This window comes from Erythrolamprus reginae, chromosome 1 (assembly GCF_031021105.1).
Source record: "Erythrolamprus reginae isolate rEryReg1 chromosome 1, rEryReg1.hap1, whole genome shotgun sequence".
In the NCBI taxonomy this organism is placed as follows: Eukaryota; Metazoa; Chordata; class Lepidosauria; order Squamata; family Dipsadidae; genus Erythrolamprus; species Erythrolamprus reginae.
In genome coordinates this window covers 342171940-342190235 of record NC_091950.1, presented here as the reverse complement: position 1 = coordinate 342190235, position 18296 = coordinate 342171940, and the positions used below count along the sequence as shown (strand labels likewise).

Sequence of the window (18296 nt, the reverse complement as noted above, 5' to 3'; positions counted from 1 at the left end):
AAAAGTGTTTTTTTTAATTAAAATCCAAAATAACAGGCAACACTTTCAGTGGCCATGATTGAGTTTAAATGATAGCAATCTTTAATTAGCTGAAAAGATGCCACTTAGAAAAAAAAAATCCAGACATTTTTTTCTTGTTCTAGATGGCAGGTTAATAGAATAAAGGATTTAAAGCTACAAGTTGGCAGGTTTCAACTGAATGATAGACAGTGAGAATGATTCAACATTGGAAACATTTATCAAGAGAAGTGGGGGAATCTTCTTTCCATATTCAAATGAAGATTAGCGACCTTTTTTATTTGGCATACTTGAACTTTGAACCCTGCCTGGTTAAGGTACCGATTAGAGTAGAATTGTTCATTATAATATCTCCGAGACCGCCTCCTGCCGCACGAATCCCAGCGACCGATTAGGTCCCACAGAGTGGGCCTTCTCCGGGTCCCGTCAACTAAACAATGTCGGTTGGTGGGCCCCAGGGGAAGAGCCTTCTCTGTGGTGGCACCGGCCCTCTGGAACCAACTCCCCCCGGAGATTAGAACTGCCCCTACTCTTCCTGCCTTCCGTAAACTCCTTAAAACCCACCTTTGCCGTCAGGCATGGGGGAATTGAAATATCTCCCCCTGGGCATGTTTAATTTATACAGTGATCCCTCGATTAGCACGGTCTCGATTAGTGCGAAACGCTACAACACGGTTTTTCAAAAAATATTAATTAAAAAATACTCCACGGTTTTTTTGCTATACCACGGTTTTTCCCACCTGATGACGTCATACGTCATCACCAAGAGTCACTTCTCTGTCTCTTTCTCTTTCTTTCCTGTCATTCTCTGCTTCAATCATTTTCTCATTTTTTTTCTCCTTTTTTCTATCATTTCTCTCTCTCTTTCTTCCTCTCTCACACTCTCTTCCTCCCTCTCTCATCTCCCGCTTTGTGCCTGCCTCTTGTCCCTCTCTTTTGGGGATTTTTTTTTCTTTTCTGTCTGAGTGCGTCTGTGTGAGCGCGAGAGAGGGAGTGCGTGTATGTGTGTGTGTGTCTGTTGCGGCTTGGGCTGGTCGGCCTCGGAGGCGGGAGAAGGCGAAGAGGTAGCAAGCAGGGAACCCGGCAGGGTGGATGGTGGCGGCGGCGTGTGTGTGTGTGGTGGCCGCCTTCAGCTTGGGGTCGCCGCCGGCGTGCTCGAAGGACGCGCCGCCGCCCGCCTTGGAGCCCTCGAAAGCCTCGTCGTCTTCTGTGCTCTGCTCGCCGCTGCTCTCCAAGCGGGGCGCAGCGGCTGGGAGCGCGCGCCTTTTCTCCCCTGCGTGGATCCTGGCTAGCCGTCGCGCCTCTCTTGAAGATGGGGAGCCTGGCGACGCGCTGTTTTCCCCCACCGAGGACTATCGGGGTAAACTCTTTTGGTTGGGAACCAACCGGCCCGGTGCTCTTTTGGCTCTCTTGGGGTTTCCCCTTTGCCTGGGCAGCAGGAAGACCCAGGGAAGGTTCCTTTGGCCGCCCAACAGCTGATCTGCTCCGCAGCGCGGCAGCAGCGAGGAGCCGAAGATGGGGTTTCCCCTTTGCCTGGGCAACGGGGAAACTCCATCTTCGGCTCCTCGCTGCTTCCGCGCTGTGGAGCAGATCAGCTGTTGGGCGGCCAAAGGAACCTTCCCTGGGTCTTCCCCGCTGCCCCCACGCAAACTCCACCATCTGCGCATGTGCGGCCATGGAAAAAAAAGGGCGCGCATGCGCAGATGGTGTTTTTACTTCCGCACCACTATAACACGGAAAATCGATTAGCGCGGGAGGTCTTGGAACGTAACCCCCGCGCTAATCGAGGGATCACTGTATATGGTATGATTGTGTGTGTGTCTGTTAGTACATGGGGTTTTTAAAGCTTTAATATTTTAATTGATTGGATTATTTATGATTTGTACTATGTGTTGTGAGCCGCCCCGAGTCTTCGGAGAGGGGCGGCATACAAATCCAAATAATAAATAAATAAATAAATAAATAAATAATGTGTGATCCTAAAGACAATTCTAAAAACAAGAAGTTCTAGTAAGAAGTAAAGAACCCAGTGCAAAGTAGATTTTAAAATCCCTTTCTAGACACATATTTAGCAATACATTTACATCAAAAAGTTTTTTTAAAATCCTTTTCGAGTTAATGTTGTCTCCTAACAATTGCCTGGCCAAGTCCCTACAGCTATCTTGACATGATATAAAAAGTAGTTTGCCATTGTCTGCTTCCGAGGGCTGAAGTGGGTGACTGGCCTAAGGACAACCCGCTGGCTTTGTGTCTAAGGCAGGACCAGAATTTACTCGCTGTTTCTAGCCCAATGCTTTAATCACTTCACTGAACTGGCTATCTCATAAACTACAGGGATTCAAACTAATACTTGGAGTTTTTAATCTAACAATCTTAATTTTAGTGCTTTAGACTTCCTACCACTTCAGGGAGTGGAACAGCAAATTGTATAATTTGCTATCGGAGTGGAATTAGGGTTCTTTGAAAAATAAAAACATTTAAAAGCAAGAGACAAAATTGAAACTGTTAAGGCCAAATAACTCTTATCCATATTAATTTCAGGAACAGAACAAGAACCCATGCTGCATCTCGGACATTAATACAATTGAGGGTGTCTAGAAATATTTCACAAAAAGAGTCCTCCACTCCTCTGCTCGCAACAGAATACCTTATTCCACCTGACTTGAAATCATGAACTTAGAAAACCTAGAGCTATGTCGCCTTGGATATGATCTAAATGTAGTTCATAAAATCATCTACCACAATGTCATACTGGTCAATAAATACTTCAGATTCAACCGCAACAACACATGTGAACAAAATAGATTCAAACTCAATGTTAAATCGCTCAAAATAACTGCAGAAAATATGACTTCAGCAACAGAGTGATCAGTGCCTGGAATGCACTACCTGTGGTTTCTTCCCCAAAAGGCCAAAATCTTTAACCTTAGACTGTCTACTGTCGGTCTCACCCCATTCCTAAGAGGTCTGTAAGGGGCGTACATAAGCTCACCATCGGGCCTACTGTCCCTGTCCTATGGTCCAAATTTATTTACCCTTAGACTATCCACTGTTGTCTTCACCTGATTCCTAAGAGGTCAGTAAGAGGCATGCATAAGTGCATCAGAGTGCCTTCCGTCCCTTGTTAGAATAGAATTTTATTGGCCAGTGTGATTGGACACACAAGGAATTTGTCTTGGTGCATATGCTCTCAGTGTACATAAAAGAAAAGACACATCTGTCAAGAATCATGTGGTTCAACACTTGATGATTGTCAGGTGTCAAATAAGCAATGAAGAAACAATATTAATAAAAATCTTAGGATACAAACAAGTTACAGTAATACAGTCCTAAGTGGGAGGAAAAGGATGATAGGAATGATGAGTGGGGGAAAAGTAGAAATAGAAGTGCAGATTTAGTAAAAAGTCTGACAGTGTTGAGGGAATTATTTAGTAGAGTGATGGCATTCAGGAAAAAAACTGTTCTTGTGTCTAGTTGTCTTGGTGTGAAGTGCTCTGTAGCGATGATTTGAGGGTAGGAGTTGAAACAGTTTGTGTCCAGGATGCAAGGGGTCAGTAAATATTTTCACAGCCCTCTTTTTGACTCATGCAGTATACAGGTCCTCAATGGAAGGCAGGTTGGCAGCAATTGTTTTTTCTGCAGTTCTGATTATCCTCTGAAGTCTGTGTCGGTTCTGTTGGGTTGCAGCACCAAACCAGACAGTTATAGAGGTGCAGATAACAGACTCAATGATTTCTCTGTAGAACTGTATCAGCAGCTCCTTGGGCAGTTTGAGCTTCCTGAGCTGGCGCAGAAAGAACATTCTTTGTTGTGCTTTCTTAATGATGTTTTTGATGTTAGGTGACCATTTTAGGTCTTGAGATATGATAGAACCTAGAAATTTGAAGGTCTCTTCTGTTGATACTGTGTTGTCTAGTATTGTGAGAGGTGGAAGGATGGAGGGGTTTCTTCTAAAGTCTACCACCATTTCTACGGTTTTGAGTGTGTTCAGTTCTAGGTTATTCCTGTCACACCACAAGGATAGTATATAAACATTGTTATATGTTTGTATACCTACTACCAATATGTACTTGGATAAATAAATAAATACCTACTTTGCTTTTCTTTGTTTATACCATTCCTATTATCTTGCACGTTTTGGCAAATAAACAAACAGAACACTTAATACATAAATATGTACTTAACAGTTTGACATCCATGGCCCTGTACACTACAGGTACAACTACACTGCTCAAAAAAATAAAGGGAATGCTTAAACCAGTGATTTTCAACCTTTTTTGAGCCGCGGCACATTTTTTACATTTACAAAACCATGGGGCACATTGAGTGGGGGTGGGATGGGGGGGGTGGCTAAAAAAAGTTTGGACAAAAAACTATCTCTCTCTTCCTCCCTTTCGCTCTATTTCTCCCTCCCTCCCTCTCTCCCTTCCTTTTTTCTCTCTCTCTCTCCATCCCTTTCTTTCTCTCTTCCTTCTTTCCTCTTTTTTGCTCTTTCTCTCTCCCTCCCTACCTCCCTCTATGTCTTTCTCTTTCCCACCTACCCTTCCTCTCTCTCTCTTGCTTTCTTTCTCTCTCTCTTTCTCTCTTGCTTTCTTTCTCTCTTGTTTTCTTTCTCTCTCTCTCTTGCTTGCTTTCTCTCTCTCTTGCTCTTTCTTTCTCTTTCTCTCTTTCTTTCTTGTTTTTTTTCTCTCTCTGAGCTTTGCGGCACACCTGGCCATGTCTCGCGGCACACTAGTGTGCCACGGCACACTGGTTGAAAAACACTGGCTTAAACAACACAATATAACACCCAAGTAAATAAAACTTCTGTGAAATGAAACTGTCCCCTTAGGAAGCAACACTGATTGACAATCAATTTCACATGCTGTTGTGCACATTCAACTTTGTACAGAACAAAGTATTCAATAAGAATATTTCATTCATTCAGGTCTAGGATGTGTTAAGGTGAGTGTCCCCTTTATTTTTTTGAGCAGTATATTTAAATACTATTTGAAACAATCCTTTTCTGGGGTTTTAATGACGGGGTTGATGAAAGGCTACACCTGGGAACGTAACGAAGGCGGGCGCTTCCCCCCCCCCCTCAAAGGACAGAGGATTCCGGCGGCGGGCGTCACGTGGGAATCGAGGCGGCAAAACGGGAAGCGTGCTGGTTCTGACGGGCCTTCTCCGTTTAATTCCCCTGTTCCGCGGAGCGGCCATGGAAAAGTTTGCGAGCCCGGGCAAAGGCAACGGCTTGCGCCTCTTGCAAGCGGTGAAAGCGGGCGAGTCCCTGTACCACTCGGCGCCCTTCGCTTACATCGTCAGCAAGAAGCGCCTCGGAGGCGTGTGCGAAGATTGTCTGCGCAGGTATTGGCTGAGCCTCCTTTGCTGGTATTCTAAACGCGGCGCTTTCCCGCTCCGCTTCTGCTTTTGCTGGCAGCGGGGGGCGGGGGGGGGGGAGCCGGCCTCGTTCTCGTCCTTTGCAGAAGTTAAAGCTATTTCAGTCGCCATATCAAAGAACGACTCAGCAAGCGAGTCACCTTAGGAACGGAATAATTCTGCGTTGTATTTTTGGGCGGGGGGCGGAAGAGAAGCGGAAGCCTCCCGTCGCTTGAGTTTCTGTTTTTAAATCTGGGAAGCGGCCTAGGGCGGGATGCGGAAGAATACAGTATTTGCAAGCTGTCTGGAATGGATGTTTTTACTTTTTTGAGGGGAGGGAGGGGCAACCTTAAGCCAAGTGTTTAATAACTATATCTCTCGATCATGGAGATTTTATTATGCACAAATCACAAAGATGCGGCCTTGTAACGTTTGTTTGTTTATTAATTAATTAATTTAGTTAGCCCAATACACAATAATACACAATGAAGGTTTGAGGATATATTCAAATAGAATATATTAAAGAAAGAATAGAATAGAAAATATAGGAGTAAAATATAACTAGAGAGAATAGCAGAAAAGATAGAAGGGATAGAAGAGCAGATATAGGAGAGACTGTAGGACGGGACGGAAGGCACTCTGGTGCACTTATGTACACCCCTTATTATTACTTATTATTTATTTATTATAGATAAATAAATAAATAAACAATTGTAACTGTAAAATATTGGTGTAAATCTCCCAGACATAGGCAAGGAAGCTTATGCATCCAATATAGCTGGGACATTTTCATTCAAAAATGTTTTCTTCCATTACTTTTTGTAGTAGAAAAGATAATACTGTACTTTCATATACTATGTTAAACTGTGGAGTGGTTTAATTTACATTATTGTGTTGTGTGAATCCTGATTTAAGAAAATTTGTTTAGCTAGTCATAGCTACTGTTAAGTTCATCCTATATTATAGGTACTCCTCAGTTAACTATGTTCAGTGAGCATTAAGCCTTCTGGTGGCACTGAATAAATTTTGGTAGATAGGCCCAGTTAGCAATAGCGCTTGGACTTATATACCGCCTCACAATGCTGTACAGCTCTCTCTAAGCTGTTTACAAAGTCAGCATATTGCCCCCAACAATCTGGGTCCTCATTTTACCCACCTCAGAAGGATGGAAGGCTAAGTCAATATTGAGCCTGGTGAGATTTGAAATTGTGAACTGCAGGTAGCAGCAGCTTGCAGTATTGCACTCTTAACCACTGTGCCACCAAGGCTCATAACGCCATCAGTTCTAGAAGTTATGGCCATTGCAGTGCCTTCATGATCATGCATTAAAATTTGGGCACTTACCTAGGCTTTCTTGCAAAACTTTAAAGCGTCAAAAAGGCCACTCATAGCTTAGACCAGATGGGAAGAAGCATTGGAGGAAGAAGACCGTGGAGATCAATTGAGAGTTGCAGGGTGGCCAAAAGGATAGAGATGGAAAGGAAGATAGGTGGACGAAGAGGGGACCGTCCTTTATTCCTTATTAAAGCTTAGGACTTGGAGAGACCAAGCTGGAAATGGCTTGGGTTGGAGTATGTCCTCACCAAACAACTGGGTGGGATTCAGGTAATGACAGCAACCAGGACTGCTGCTGCTAAGTGAAGTTGTACTTTACAATTGCATTGCTCAATAATGGAAATGCCAGTCCCAAGTGCCAGCATTAACTGAGGGCTACCTCCCTGTAAAGAACCCCTTATCGGTGTTAATTCAAATATCAAATATTCTAGCCATAATCACATTGAAAATAAAAACAAAATAAGACTTCTATCTTTCAGAATTACAATTCCTGGATAGGAATATTCAGGTGGTGAATATTCAGGTGTGGAAATGATTCCTACCTACTGAAAGATAGCTTTGGTTAACTATGTTGAGTTATTGTTTGACACATCAGTTAATAAGCAATATAAGAAAATTTATGATATCTATAGATTATTCCAATCTAAAGATCTTATGCATCAAAGGTACCATTCACTTAACTACGGAGCAGCCCCTCGCTAGAAAGCTACTCCTTTTATCTGCTTTTGAGAAAAAAAAACCTGATTAACTTAGGTTGGAGCATCTTCAAGAATGGCAGACCCTATTGAGGGCCTTTTGCTTAATCTAAGCCTGATAAACCCCACACAAAAAGGAATTATCAGCAGGTTCTCTTTAGACAGGGCTGCCAAACTTGTGGCCCGGGAGCTGGATTGCGTCACATGCTGGCCATGCCTATGCCCAGTTTAGCAAGGGGGGGGGGGAAGTTGTGATATGTCACATGACACCTGTAAATAAATGCCTGTCGGAGCACCAGAAACCGAAAGATCAGGTAGGCACTATCCAAACACCAGGTGCAGGCACAACGGCCACCTGGTCTTTGGCTTTGGGGCATTCTGGCATGCAAGGCTAGCCAGCGCGCATGCAAAAGCATGAAACCCAAAGACCAGGTGGCCAGCATGTGCATGTACATCTAACCCAGGGTTAGAATTTTGGGGAAATTCTGGAAGATATACGCAGAAGATGTAGTCACTGCAGAACATACACCAGATCTCTCAGTGTATATAGGCCAGGTTTTCAGAGTTTCAGCTCTAGACTTTTCCCTCTACTTTGTTATCTTAGCAGATACTTATTCTCTTGGTGACATTGGGAAACACCTGGTCTGTGTTAATGTAATAGTTCTCTTCAGACACTGAAAGCTCTGATGCATGTTCTACAGTGTATATCTTCTGTGTATATCTTCCAGAATTTCCAAAAACATCTAGCCCTGGGCTAGATACTTCTTTTCTGCTGTATAAAAATTATACAGCAAACCTGTTAAAATAGCAAGTTTGTTTAAATGGCGAGAAACTTGTAGGATTTTCTTTCAGTAAACCTCCACTGGATGGCAGTAGATGAATGTGGAAAGAAATGTATTGTTATTATATAACTGCAGTAAAATACATATAAACTGAGCCCTAGCTTTAAGCCTTCATTGTAGTCATTTATTGTGGTCTGCAGTAGGCCTTCAAAGACCTTCCCCACCTCTGATGAAACTCCTGCTCTGTTTAATGTTCATGTATGTTTAATGGCCACATCAGGGAAAGCAGGGGGTAGGGGTTGTTAAATGAGGCTGTCTTGCTTAATGGCCTTCACAACATGTGACCATAATAGGCAGCCTGTAATTATGGTTCTATCTCAATCTACATAGAGTTCTCAAGATGCATAGTATATGCAGGGCCACCTCCTAAGAGAGAATGACTGGCCCCTAGGTCCTCAGTGAATTTCCATTGCTGAGGATGGAGTTTTCCTGTTATCCAGCACCACATCAGTTGTGCAGTTTTCTGTACCAGTTGCTATTTTGTAAATAACGTTTACATGGTTTTCCATCTCATTGTATAATTAACCCACTGGAGTTGGATGACTTATAAATTCAAAGTAACTAAATAAATTGTAGACACAGGAGGAAAGGTCTAGTTCATAACTATAATTAGCCAGCTGGTTTAAATGCTAACATTTTCACTCTGTTGAATTTACTTGGTTAATGCAGAATTCAGGAAAAAATCCCAAATTCCCATTGCAGACTCTTCTAACATACTTTCCACACTTTCATCTGCGTAAACTGTGCAGTATAGTTATAGTGCTTTATTTCAAGGCATTTAAAATTTAAATAACTTCCTTTTGTTTCCCCTGTGATATGAGGGAGAACATTTGTAAAATGCTGGGTTGATATTTAAAAAATTTAAATGGGGTGTTTCAGATTTCAAAAGTTTATAAATTTTACCTTTGCCCTCAAAATATATAGGTATAAAAGACCAGAATTGTTACTGCGATCTTCCAAAGATGACAGATGCACAGTTGAAAGTGAGAAAATAATTGGGCATAAAAGACAGTTCAGGAAAAGATAATTATATCAGTCTTCTTGTCCTGTTTGACATAAATAAATAAATGCAAAGCATCCATCTACCTTCTCTATATTTCTTTCAAGAATAGTGCCTAATTTTTGTGAAATGTGAAAATGTTGGGTGATTTAGGCCACAGTTGATCTTGAAATGTATAATATCTATAAAAATATGGATAGCAAAAATAGGCTGATGATTATCAAATATTCTCTAACAAAGAGGCAGAGGGTATTTTCTAGTAAGTGGATATTTTATACTTGATAGTGCCCAACATTTTGTGAATAGGCGGCTCCATCAGCCTGTTTTCAAAATTTCTGATAAACCTATTGGCTTCCATTGGGGTAAATTATTTTGTGCCTCATGATTTTAGGTGGTGCACTGCTCAAGAAAAGGATGAAGTGTTTGTTTTCAGTGGTCCTTTTTTCTGTTGAGGGGTAAGCGATTGTGAGTATAAAAAAATGTAGGAGTAAGATATGGTGTCACTACTACTGTTTAGGTAGAAAGTGATTTTAGAAGAAAAATAACGTTTGCAGCCCAAAACTGAGCATCCTATCTTCTCAAACATTCAACATTTCTAGTTATCATATTAATATAGAATAGAATGAAATGGAATAGAATTCTTTATTGGCCAAGTGTGATTGGACACATAAGGAATTTGTCTTTGGTGCATATGCTCTCAGTGTACATAAAAGAAAATATACATTTGTCAAGAATCTTGAGGTACAACACTTAATGATTGTCATAGGGGTCAAATAAGCAATGAGGAAACAATCAACATTAATAGAAATCTTAAGGATACAAAGCAACAAGTTACAGTCATATGACTATAGTGGGAGGAAATGGATGATAGGAATGACAAGGAAAAAATAGTAGTAACAAAAGTTAATCATACAAGGAAAAACCTCATAAGAAACACTAGCTATATGACAAGGGTTTATCCCCCTCGCCTTTTAAAGGAGAAATGAATATAGTCCTTGATTAATGATCATTTGTTTAACAACTGTTCAAAGTTACAGTGTTGAAAAAAGTGAATTACAACTAGAAACAGAAATATAGAAGACTGACGGCAGAAAAAGACCTCATGATCCATCTAGTCTGCCCTTACACTATTTTCTGTATTTTATCCTAGGATGGATATATGTTTATTCCAGGCATGTTTAAATTCAGTTACTGTGGATTTACCAACCACGTCTGCTGGAAGTTTGTTCCAAGGATCTACTACTCTTTCAGTAAAATAATATTTTCTCACGTTGTTTTTGATCTTTCCTCCAACTAACTTCAGATTGTGTCCCCTTGTTCACTTTCCTATTAAAAACACTTCCCTCCTGAACCTTATTTAACCCTTTAACATATTTAAATGTTTCGATCATGTCCTCCCTTTTCCTTCTGTCCTCCAGACTATACAGATTGAGTTCATTAAGTCTTTCCTGATACGTTTTATGCTTAAGACCTTCCACCATTCTTGTAGCCCGTCTTTGGACCTGTTCAATTTTGTCAATATCTTTTTGTAGGTGAGGTCTCCAGAACTGAACACAGTATTCCAAATGTGGTCTCACCAGCGCTCTATATAAGGGAATCACAATCTCCCTCTTCCTGCTTGTTATACCTCTAGCTATGCAGCCAAGCATCCTACCTTTTCCTACCGCCCGACCACACTGCTCACCCATTTTGAGACTGTCAGAAATCACTACCCCTAAATCCTTCTCTTCTGAAGTTTTTGCTAACACAGAACTGCCAATACAATACTCAGATTGAGGATTCCTTTTCCCCAAGTGCATTATTTTACATTTGGAAACATTAAACTTTAGTTTCCATTGCTTTGACCATTTATCTAGTAAAGCTAAATCTTTTACCATATTACAGATGCCTCCAGGAATATCAACCCTACTGCACACTTTAGAGTCATCAGCAAATAGGCAAACCTTCCCTACCAAACCTTCCCCTATATCACTCACAAACATATTAAAAAGAATAGGACCCAGAACAGACCCTTGTGGCACACTGCTTGTAACCTGTCTCTGCTCAGAATACTCGCCATTAACAATAACTCTGATGTCTATGCTTCAGCCAGCTTGAAATCCACTGAACTATCCAGGGATTAAGTCCAATCTTCACTAATTTATCTATCAGCTCTTTATGTGGAACCGTATCAAAGGCTTTGCTGAAGTCCAAATAGGCAATATCCACGGCACCACCTTCATCCAACACCTTTGTGACATAGTCAAAGAAATCAATGAGATTAGTCTGACATGATTTGCCTTCAGTAAAGCCATGCTGATTTGGGTCCAATAAGTTATTGTTTTTAGGTGCTGATTTATCCTCTTTTTGAGTAGAGTCTCCATCATTTTAACTATAACTGATGCCAAGCTAACTGGCCTGTAGTTACCAGCTTCTTCTCTACTGCCCTTCTTGTGGATAGGCACAACACTGGCCATTCTCCAATCCTCAGGAACATCTCCTGTTAACAGGGATTGGTTAAACAAATCAGTCGGGGGTAGCAATGACAGATCTGAGTTCTTTAAGAACTCTGGGGGGGATGCCATCTGGACCCATTGCCTTATTTATCTTTAATCGTTAAAGTTCTTCTAAGACATAGGCTTCTAAGATCACTGGAGCTGAATCCGTACAGCTGGAAGGAGTACGGAAGACTAAACAACTAGTCTTGCACTTACAACCATCGCAGCATCTCTGTAATCATGTGGTTAAAATTTGTGGCCTTGGTAACCGGCATATACTGTACTGTATATTTATGATAGTTGTAGTAACACAGTGTCACGTATTCACCATTTGCAACATTCCCAGGGGACTTGTCAAACAGAGTCAATGCAGGAAGGTGGATGTAAATGTTGTCGGAGGGAGAAATTGACATTAAAATATGGGCAATAGTTATTGCAATATGCAGTTGCACATTACCTTCTGTTTATTGTCTTGAGGAGATAAAGAGGATAATTTATGTACATTCATTGAAAGTTTTACCTTAGGTTACATTATATTAACTACATGTATATAAATTCATGTTGTTAGCTTCTCTGGCCTAGAATACTTTTCTTATATAGCTCTAAATATATATCTGTTTTATTATAATATCACTGGGACTTAAACAGCTTTCATAAAACACAGCCTTCCAATTTACATAATTTTACTAGAACAGAATTCCATATATTGTCTTCCATTCACATCATTTCTAGGGATTAAAAATGGTTAGAGAGAAAAATCGCAATGAGATTGTTTAAACAAAAATATTAGTAATTCCATTGTGAGAAGCGCCTTGTTACTCATAAAATTATTTTTACTATGTAAACAGCTAAAAGGTATTATTATTAATATAACTATATAGTACTATTTCTAATCTTTCCAATAAACAATTATATAAAAATATAATTAACAAGGGAATGTATAATAAAAATATATTTAAGCACCACTAGTGAAATATATCGGCACATAAAACCTAAACTTGGTGATAAAATATCTCTAAAAAGGCAAATTTAGTCTGGTGCTGAAAATATATTGGTATGCTTTCAGTAGGTATGCTTTCTTAGAGGTTTGTTTAATGGGACACCCTCCCCAAATAATAATGTTTCTTCCTTAGCTCAGGGATATCAAATTTGTTTTCATTGAGGGACGCATCAGGATTCTTTTTGACTTAAGGGGGCAGGGTAGGGTTGGCTGGGGTTGGTTGGCCAGCTCGACATCACTCCTGTCGTGGGCATCTGTGGTGGCCTGAGTACTCTGTCACTGAAAACAGATTCCCAAGTTCTGTTTTCACTGGCAAAGGGTTGTCTTGTCTCGGTTAGCTATGCTATGATACCTTCGACAATACCGAGCAGAGAATTTTAATAGAGCGTGGATGTGTGATAAAGCCAAGACACAGACTTAGTTAAATAAGTATTATTTACATATAAAGAAATTATAAACAATCCAAAATATGCACTTAGCAAATACAGAACAATACAGAATATAGATAACAAGCACAAAGCTAAAATATATAGATAAAGCACGAAGCTAAACTACAATAAGATAGATGAAAGCACAAAGCTAATACAAGCACGGAGCTTAGAAAAACAACTCCCCGTCTCAGGCAAATATCAAGTAACAAGGAAGTGACCAGGCACGATCATGAGCTTTTATAGCTTCAATGAAGACATAGCCTTGCACATTTATTCTGCAATTAAATGTTAACTCTTTGAGTACACATTAACCCTTCAAGTGACAGTACAGTTTTACAGTAGCAACTGTAACATTTAAAGTGACAGTACAAGTTTGGTACAGTTTATAATATGCAGTTTACAATGGCAAACCCTAACACACATGTACCCTGTACTAACAGCAGGAGGCCCTGGCAGGTGAAAACTGAGCTCGGGAGCGTATTTGTGCTGGCAGAAACACTGTGGGCTGGTCCTTTGCTGTTCCAAGGGCTGACCCCCGAGGACTGGCCCCCGAGCCTTGAGTTTGATACCCATGCCCGAGCTGAGCAGAATTTTTCAACCATTTCCTCACTTTTTGGTTTATACATCATGTTAAGCCAATGTAAATGTTATCACTTGTATAATAAGCAATTGGTTGAGCATACAGCTTGTGTTAAGCTCTAAGTTATAGTGTAAAATTCACTGTGGATGGATTCAAACAGTGTGCTAAGCCGAGATTAAACGAGTCTTCGGAGAGGGGCGGCATACAAATCCAAATAATAAATAAATAAATAAAATAAATAAAGTCCTATAATTTTGAGTGATGTGTGAGCCTGGAGTTAGCTTTTCTTCTTTTATTAGTCAAGAAGCTTGAATTATTCACATAATTAAAGGCTTGGAAAAAAGGAAGACACTAATCACATATTAATATAATGTAATCATCTGTAGCCTCAAGGATCCTTTTTTTGTGATTATCAGAACCATCTCTAACCATTAAAAAGTGATAGTTTCACATGGTTTTAAAATGGATGAAACTACATATTACAATTAAAAAACAAAGGATTCCTGAAACACACAAATTCACTGACACACGCAATCTATCATGTAACCTAAAATCTCCTTCCCCACAATCCAACGTTAAGTATGGCAGTTTCTTTTTTGTCATAAGGTTTCTAAAATTAAGAAAAATATAACTAGAATAGATTTTTACGTGTTTATATTTGAAATATTTTTAAATAATTGGAAACCAGTATTTTAAAGTAATTAATAGATTTCATCACTGGATCCTTCAAAATGTCTTGCACTAATTGATCTGGATTCTTTTTCTGTCAATTAAAATTGATGTTTGTCCAAATATCCTGTCTTTTTACCCTTGCCTTCAAAACTTGTCACTTTTCAAAATCCATTTATACTTTTACACTTCATAATGTGATTTACTGTACATGTGTTCTTACAATAATTGCTATACCGACTGCAATTTATAGTTGGGGAGGTGCCTCAAGCAAACTTTGCTTTTAAGCCAAAATATGAGCTTAGTTTAGATTCTACAATTAATAAATTTAGTCTTTTGTTGTACATGTGTATAGTTACACATGTACAATACTCTGTACTAATACGGAGTTAAAGTTATATCTTGGACTGATAACCCAAAATATGCTATAATTGCTTTATGTTATAAATAAAGCTACCCTAGCTCCTAAGATTTATTATTTTAATTTAAACTTTGAATCAGTAAGTCTATCGTATTAAAATTAAATTCCCCCTCCTATGCCCAAGTGGGATAAAATAATATATTTTCCATTGTTATCCTTAGGCCTTCTCTAAGTTCTTGATGAGTTTTGACACACTAGCTTATATAATAGTTTAGACTCAGACTTATCATAGTGCTTTACAGCATTCTTTGAGTGCTTTACATTGTTAGCATATTGCCCCCAACAATTAGGGTCCTCATTTTACCAATCTTGGAAGGATGGAAATCTGAGTCAACTTTGATCCATTCTGGATCAAACTCCTGGCTATGGGCAGAATTAGCCTGCAATACTGCATTCTAACCACTGCATCACCATCAGCCTTCTTATGTCTTATACAAACAATTACATTTGATAGCATAGATTAACAGTCACTATGTTTTATCATGCTTTGAGAGGATCTATGAGAATATCAGAAAGCCATTCTCAATTGAATGTGTCTAAGAACTTTACTGTAAGTAAAATGTTGAGTATTGGTATTGTATAATAAAAAGTGTCCTAGTTGGGTTTGTCCATCATTGTGCCGTAAGGAATATATGTGTTTCTGCAGTTACTGACCTTTAAAAATAAAGAATGTTAGTCCCAAAGTTTTGGTATGATTTCAATTAATAGATTCACTTTGCATACTTAAAAGACTCAATTTATAAGAGTTTATGACCAAAGTTATTCATGAAAGCTTTTCTGAAGCCAGTATCCACTTCATATTTATGCTGTATCTGGGCATAAAATAAAATAGCTATTCGCACCATGTTAAAGAAAAATCATAATATTTTAAACTGTAAAATTAGTCTTCCCAGATTTTTAAACTCAAACTAGGTTTCTCGAATGGTATGCACCCCAGAAATTTGGAACCATAGAAAATGCAGTGTAGATGGATGTACAAATGCTTTTAAAGAAAACATCTAATGTCTTCTCTCATTAAAGTATTTTTCCTGTTTATTTTAAGGGAGATAATTTTATTGTAAGTAATGTAGAATAACATACAGTAGTCCCTCGCTATACCGCGCTTCACCTACTGCGGCTTCACTTCATCGCGGGTTTTCAAGAAATATTAATGAGAAAAATCATTCGCGGATCTGCGCTGGTTCGCGGGTTTCTGAGGAAGTCGATTGGCAGATTTAAACAGCCTGCCGAACTCGATCGGCAGGTTTTTCAAAAAAAATATATCTAAAATTGTAAATACTGTATTTAATTACTGTATCTAGAATAAATACTGTGTGGGAAGGGTTTATAAACACTTAAAACAATGAAAACTTACCAAACAATTACAATATAAATACTTAAATAAGTACTATCAGTCGATAAATTCCCCATCGCGGATTTCACCTATCGCGGCCGGGTCTGGAACGTAACACCAGTGATAGGTGAGGGACTACTGTATAATTAATGGTCATAATAACAGTAGTTGGATTCACATATGCATGTGAAAATATGATGTACTCTAATCCACTAGGTGGATCCCACCATTGTGACTTGTAAGCCACAGTGTGAACCAGTGAAGGGCCGCTCATATACGGCACTACTGGTATGCCCTCTGAGGCTGTTGTGGGAGTGCATGCGTCCAGTGCACATGTGTGCCCATTGGCACACGATTTGGCTTCTGCATATGCGCATCAAGTAAAATCTCATGTGAGGACACACGTGTGAGTGAAATTCTGGCAATTTTCACCAATATTTTTGCTTCCGTGCATGTGCAGAAGCAAAAAATCACCAAAAATTGCCAAAATCTCACTCGCGTGAGTATCCTCACACAAAATTTTATTATTTATTTATTTATTGGCTTTGTATTAATTGGATTTTGCTTGTTGCACATGCACAGAAGCCACATTTCATGTGTATTTGTGTGCGCATCCCAGATTTCCCTATTGGGGCTGTTAGTACATGGTACTCACCTGTTTTGGGGTTGCCATGTATTAAGGTATCAATGGTAGTTTACAACTGTAAAGTTGTAATATGTCTTTAAGAGTTTTGATTGGTTTGGCCATAAGAGGACGCCAGTACCTTTTCCTGTGGGGGGAGTTTACTTTGAGATATTCTTTGCTGCGTGTGATTTGTTATCTTTTGCTACTTTGTGTTGTATATATGTAAATAATAATTTGTTAAATACTAAGTCTGTATCTTTTACTGGCTGGATCACACAACTACACCAATGCAATAACTCTGCTGTGTGTATGTCGACGGTTTTGCACAAGGCTGTACCGAGACATACTAACGGGCGGCACACCAGATAAGGTAATCTGGAACCTATTACTAGTGTGAGCCCAACATCTACTAGGTCGGGAACATCTTCAACCTATTTTAAACACTGTAAAATATAATTTTCATTGGGAAGTATTTTATTACCTGCAGCTTTACTTGGAACGGTTTTCAATATTGATATTAGGACTTCTTTGTTCTTATAGAGCTATATAATGTTTCTAATTTCCTTCCAGTTCTGTGGACTGGATTATTAATTCTTTAAAGTTTCAAGCCAACATTGTTTCTGTTGTATCCACTAGGTGGAGTCCAAAGCATTATATTTTCTCCCCAGATATCTGCTACAGTGGGCCTTACCATCATAATCTAATATCATTTTAGTAATATTTGTAGATTTATTTAATTAACATTCTACTTCAAAGTCATTTACATTTGAGCTGAAGGCTACAGTTGACCTTTGAGTGTAGTATCAGGAATTATATTCTTAAAAGTAAATTGACCCTCAAAAACGAATGAGCTTAAGCAAGATAAATTTATATTTGATAACATTTAAATTTAATTTCAGCTAACATAATTATTTCTTACATATTTAACACTTTTCTATTTAAGAAACAGGTAAATGTTCCAACTCCTAAATCCTTTCCCCAAGGGTGGATTGTTAACCCTATGAACATTACTAGTGAACCTGTGATGTGGTGCTAATTTCTTTACCAGAATCAGCATTATACCTTCATTTAAAAGAAAAAGGACATTCTTGTGAGGACAATAGTGTTCATAATTTGGACAGGGAAGGCAGATGGTTTGAGAGAGGAATGAAGGAATCCATTTATACCAAAGTGGAAAATCCTTCCCTCAATAGAGATAGAGGCTACAGACACAACCTGTTCCCCATTTTTTATGCTGCTCTTCCATTAGTCCTGTTCTGTCTGGGTCACTCCGGAAGCTATGACCAACCCAAAAAGATAAGCCAGACACACTGGTTGAATTCAAACAGTTTTATAATGGCAAAAAGCAAAGAAACCAACAGAAAATGTCCTTACAAGTCAGGAAAACAGTGGAACTCCAAAGAGATACACGAAGGCAATTGTTCATATAGAAACACAGGATCCTTAATGCCAAACGAGGCTGTTGATAACAGACACCAACCTCCCACGGGTCTTCAAGACTGCTGGGCCACG

The 18296-nt window shown here is 39.3% G+C and overlaps 1 protein-coding gene across 3 annotated transcripts in view; it reads left to right on the top strand.

The window, feature by feature from the left end:
* Positions 1-5025: 5025 nt before the first annotated feature.
* The window catches only part of SMYD3 (SET and MYND domain containing 3), a 411511-nt gene continuing 398240 nt past the window's right edge, over positions 5026-18296 (top strand). Inside the window, exon 1 of one of the 3 annotated variants that reach the window (XM_070734078.1) lies at positions 5026-5364. In XM_070734078.1, the coding sequence (XP_070590179.1) occupies positions 5216-5364 (149 nt within the window). In that variant the 5' untranslated portion in view covers positions 5026-5215. The remainder of the gene's footprint in view (positions 5365-18296) is intronic. The other 2 variants (XM_070734076.1, XM_070734079.1) reach the window with 2 other exon arrangements.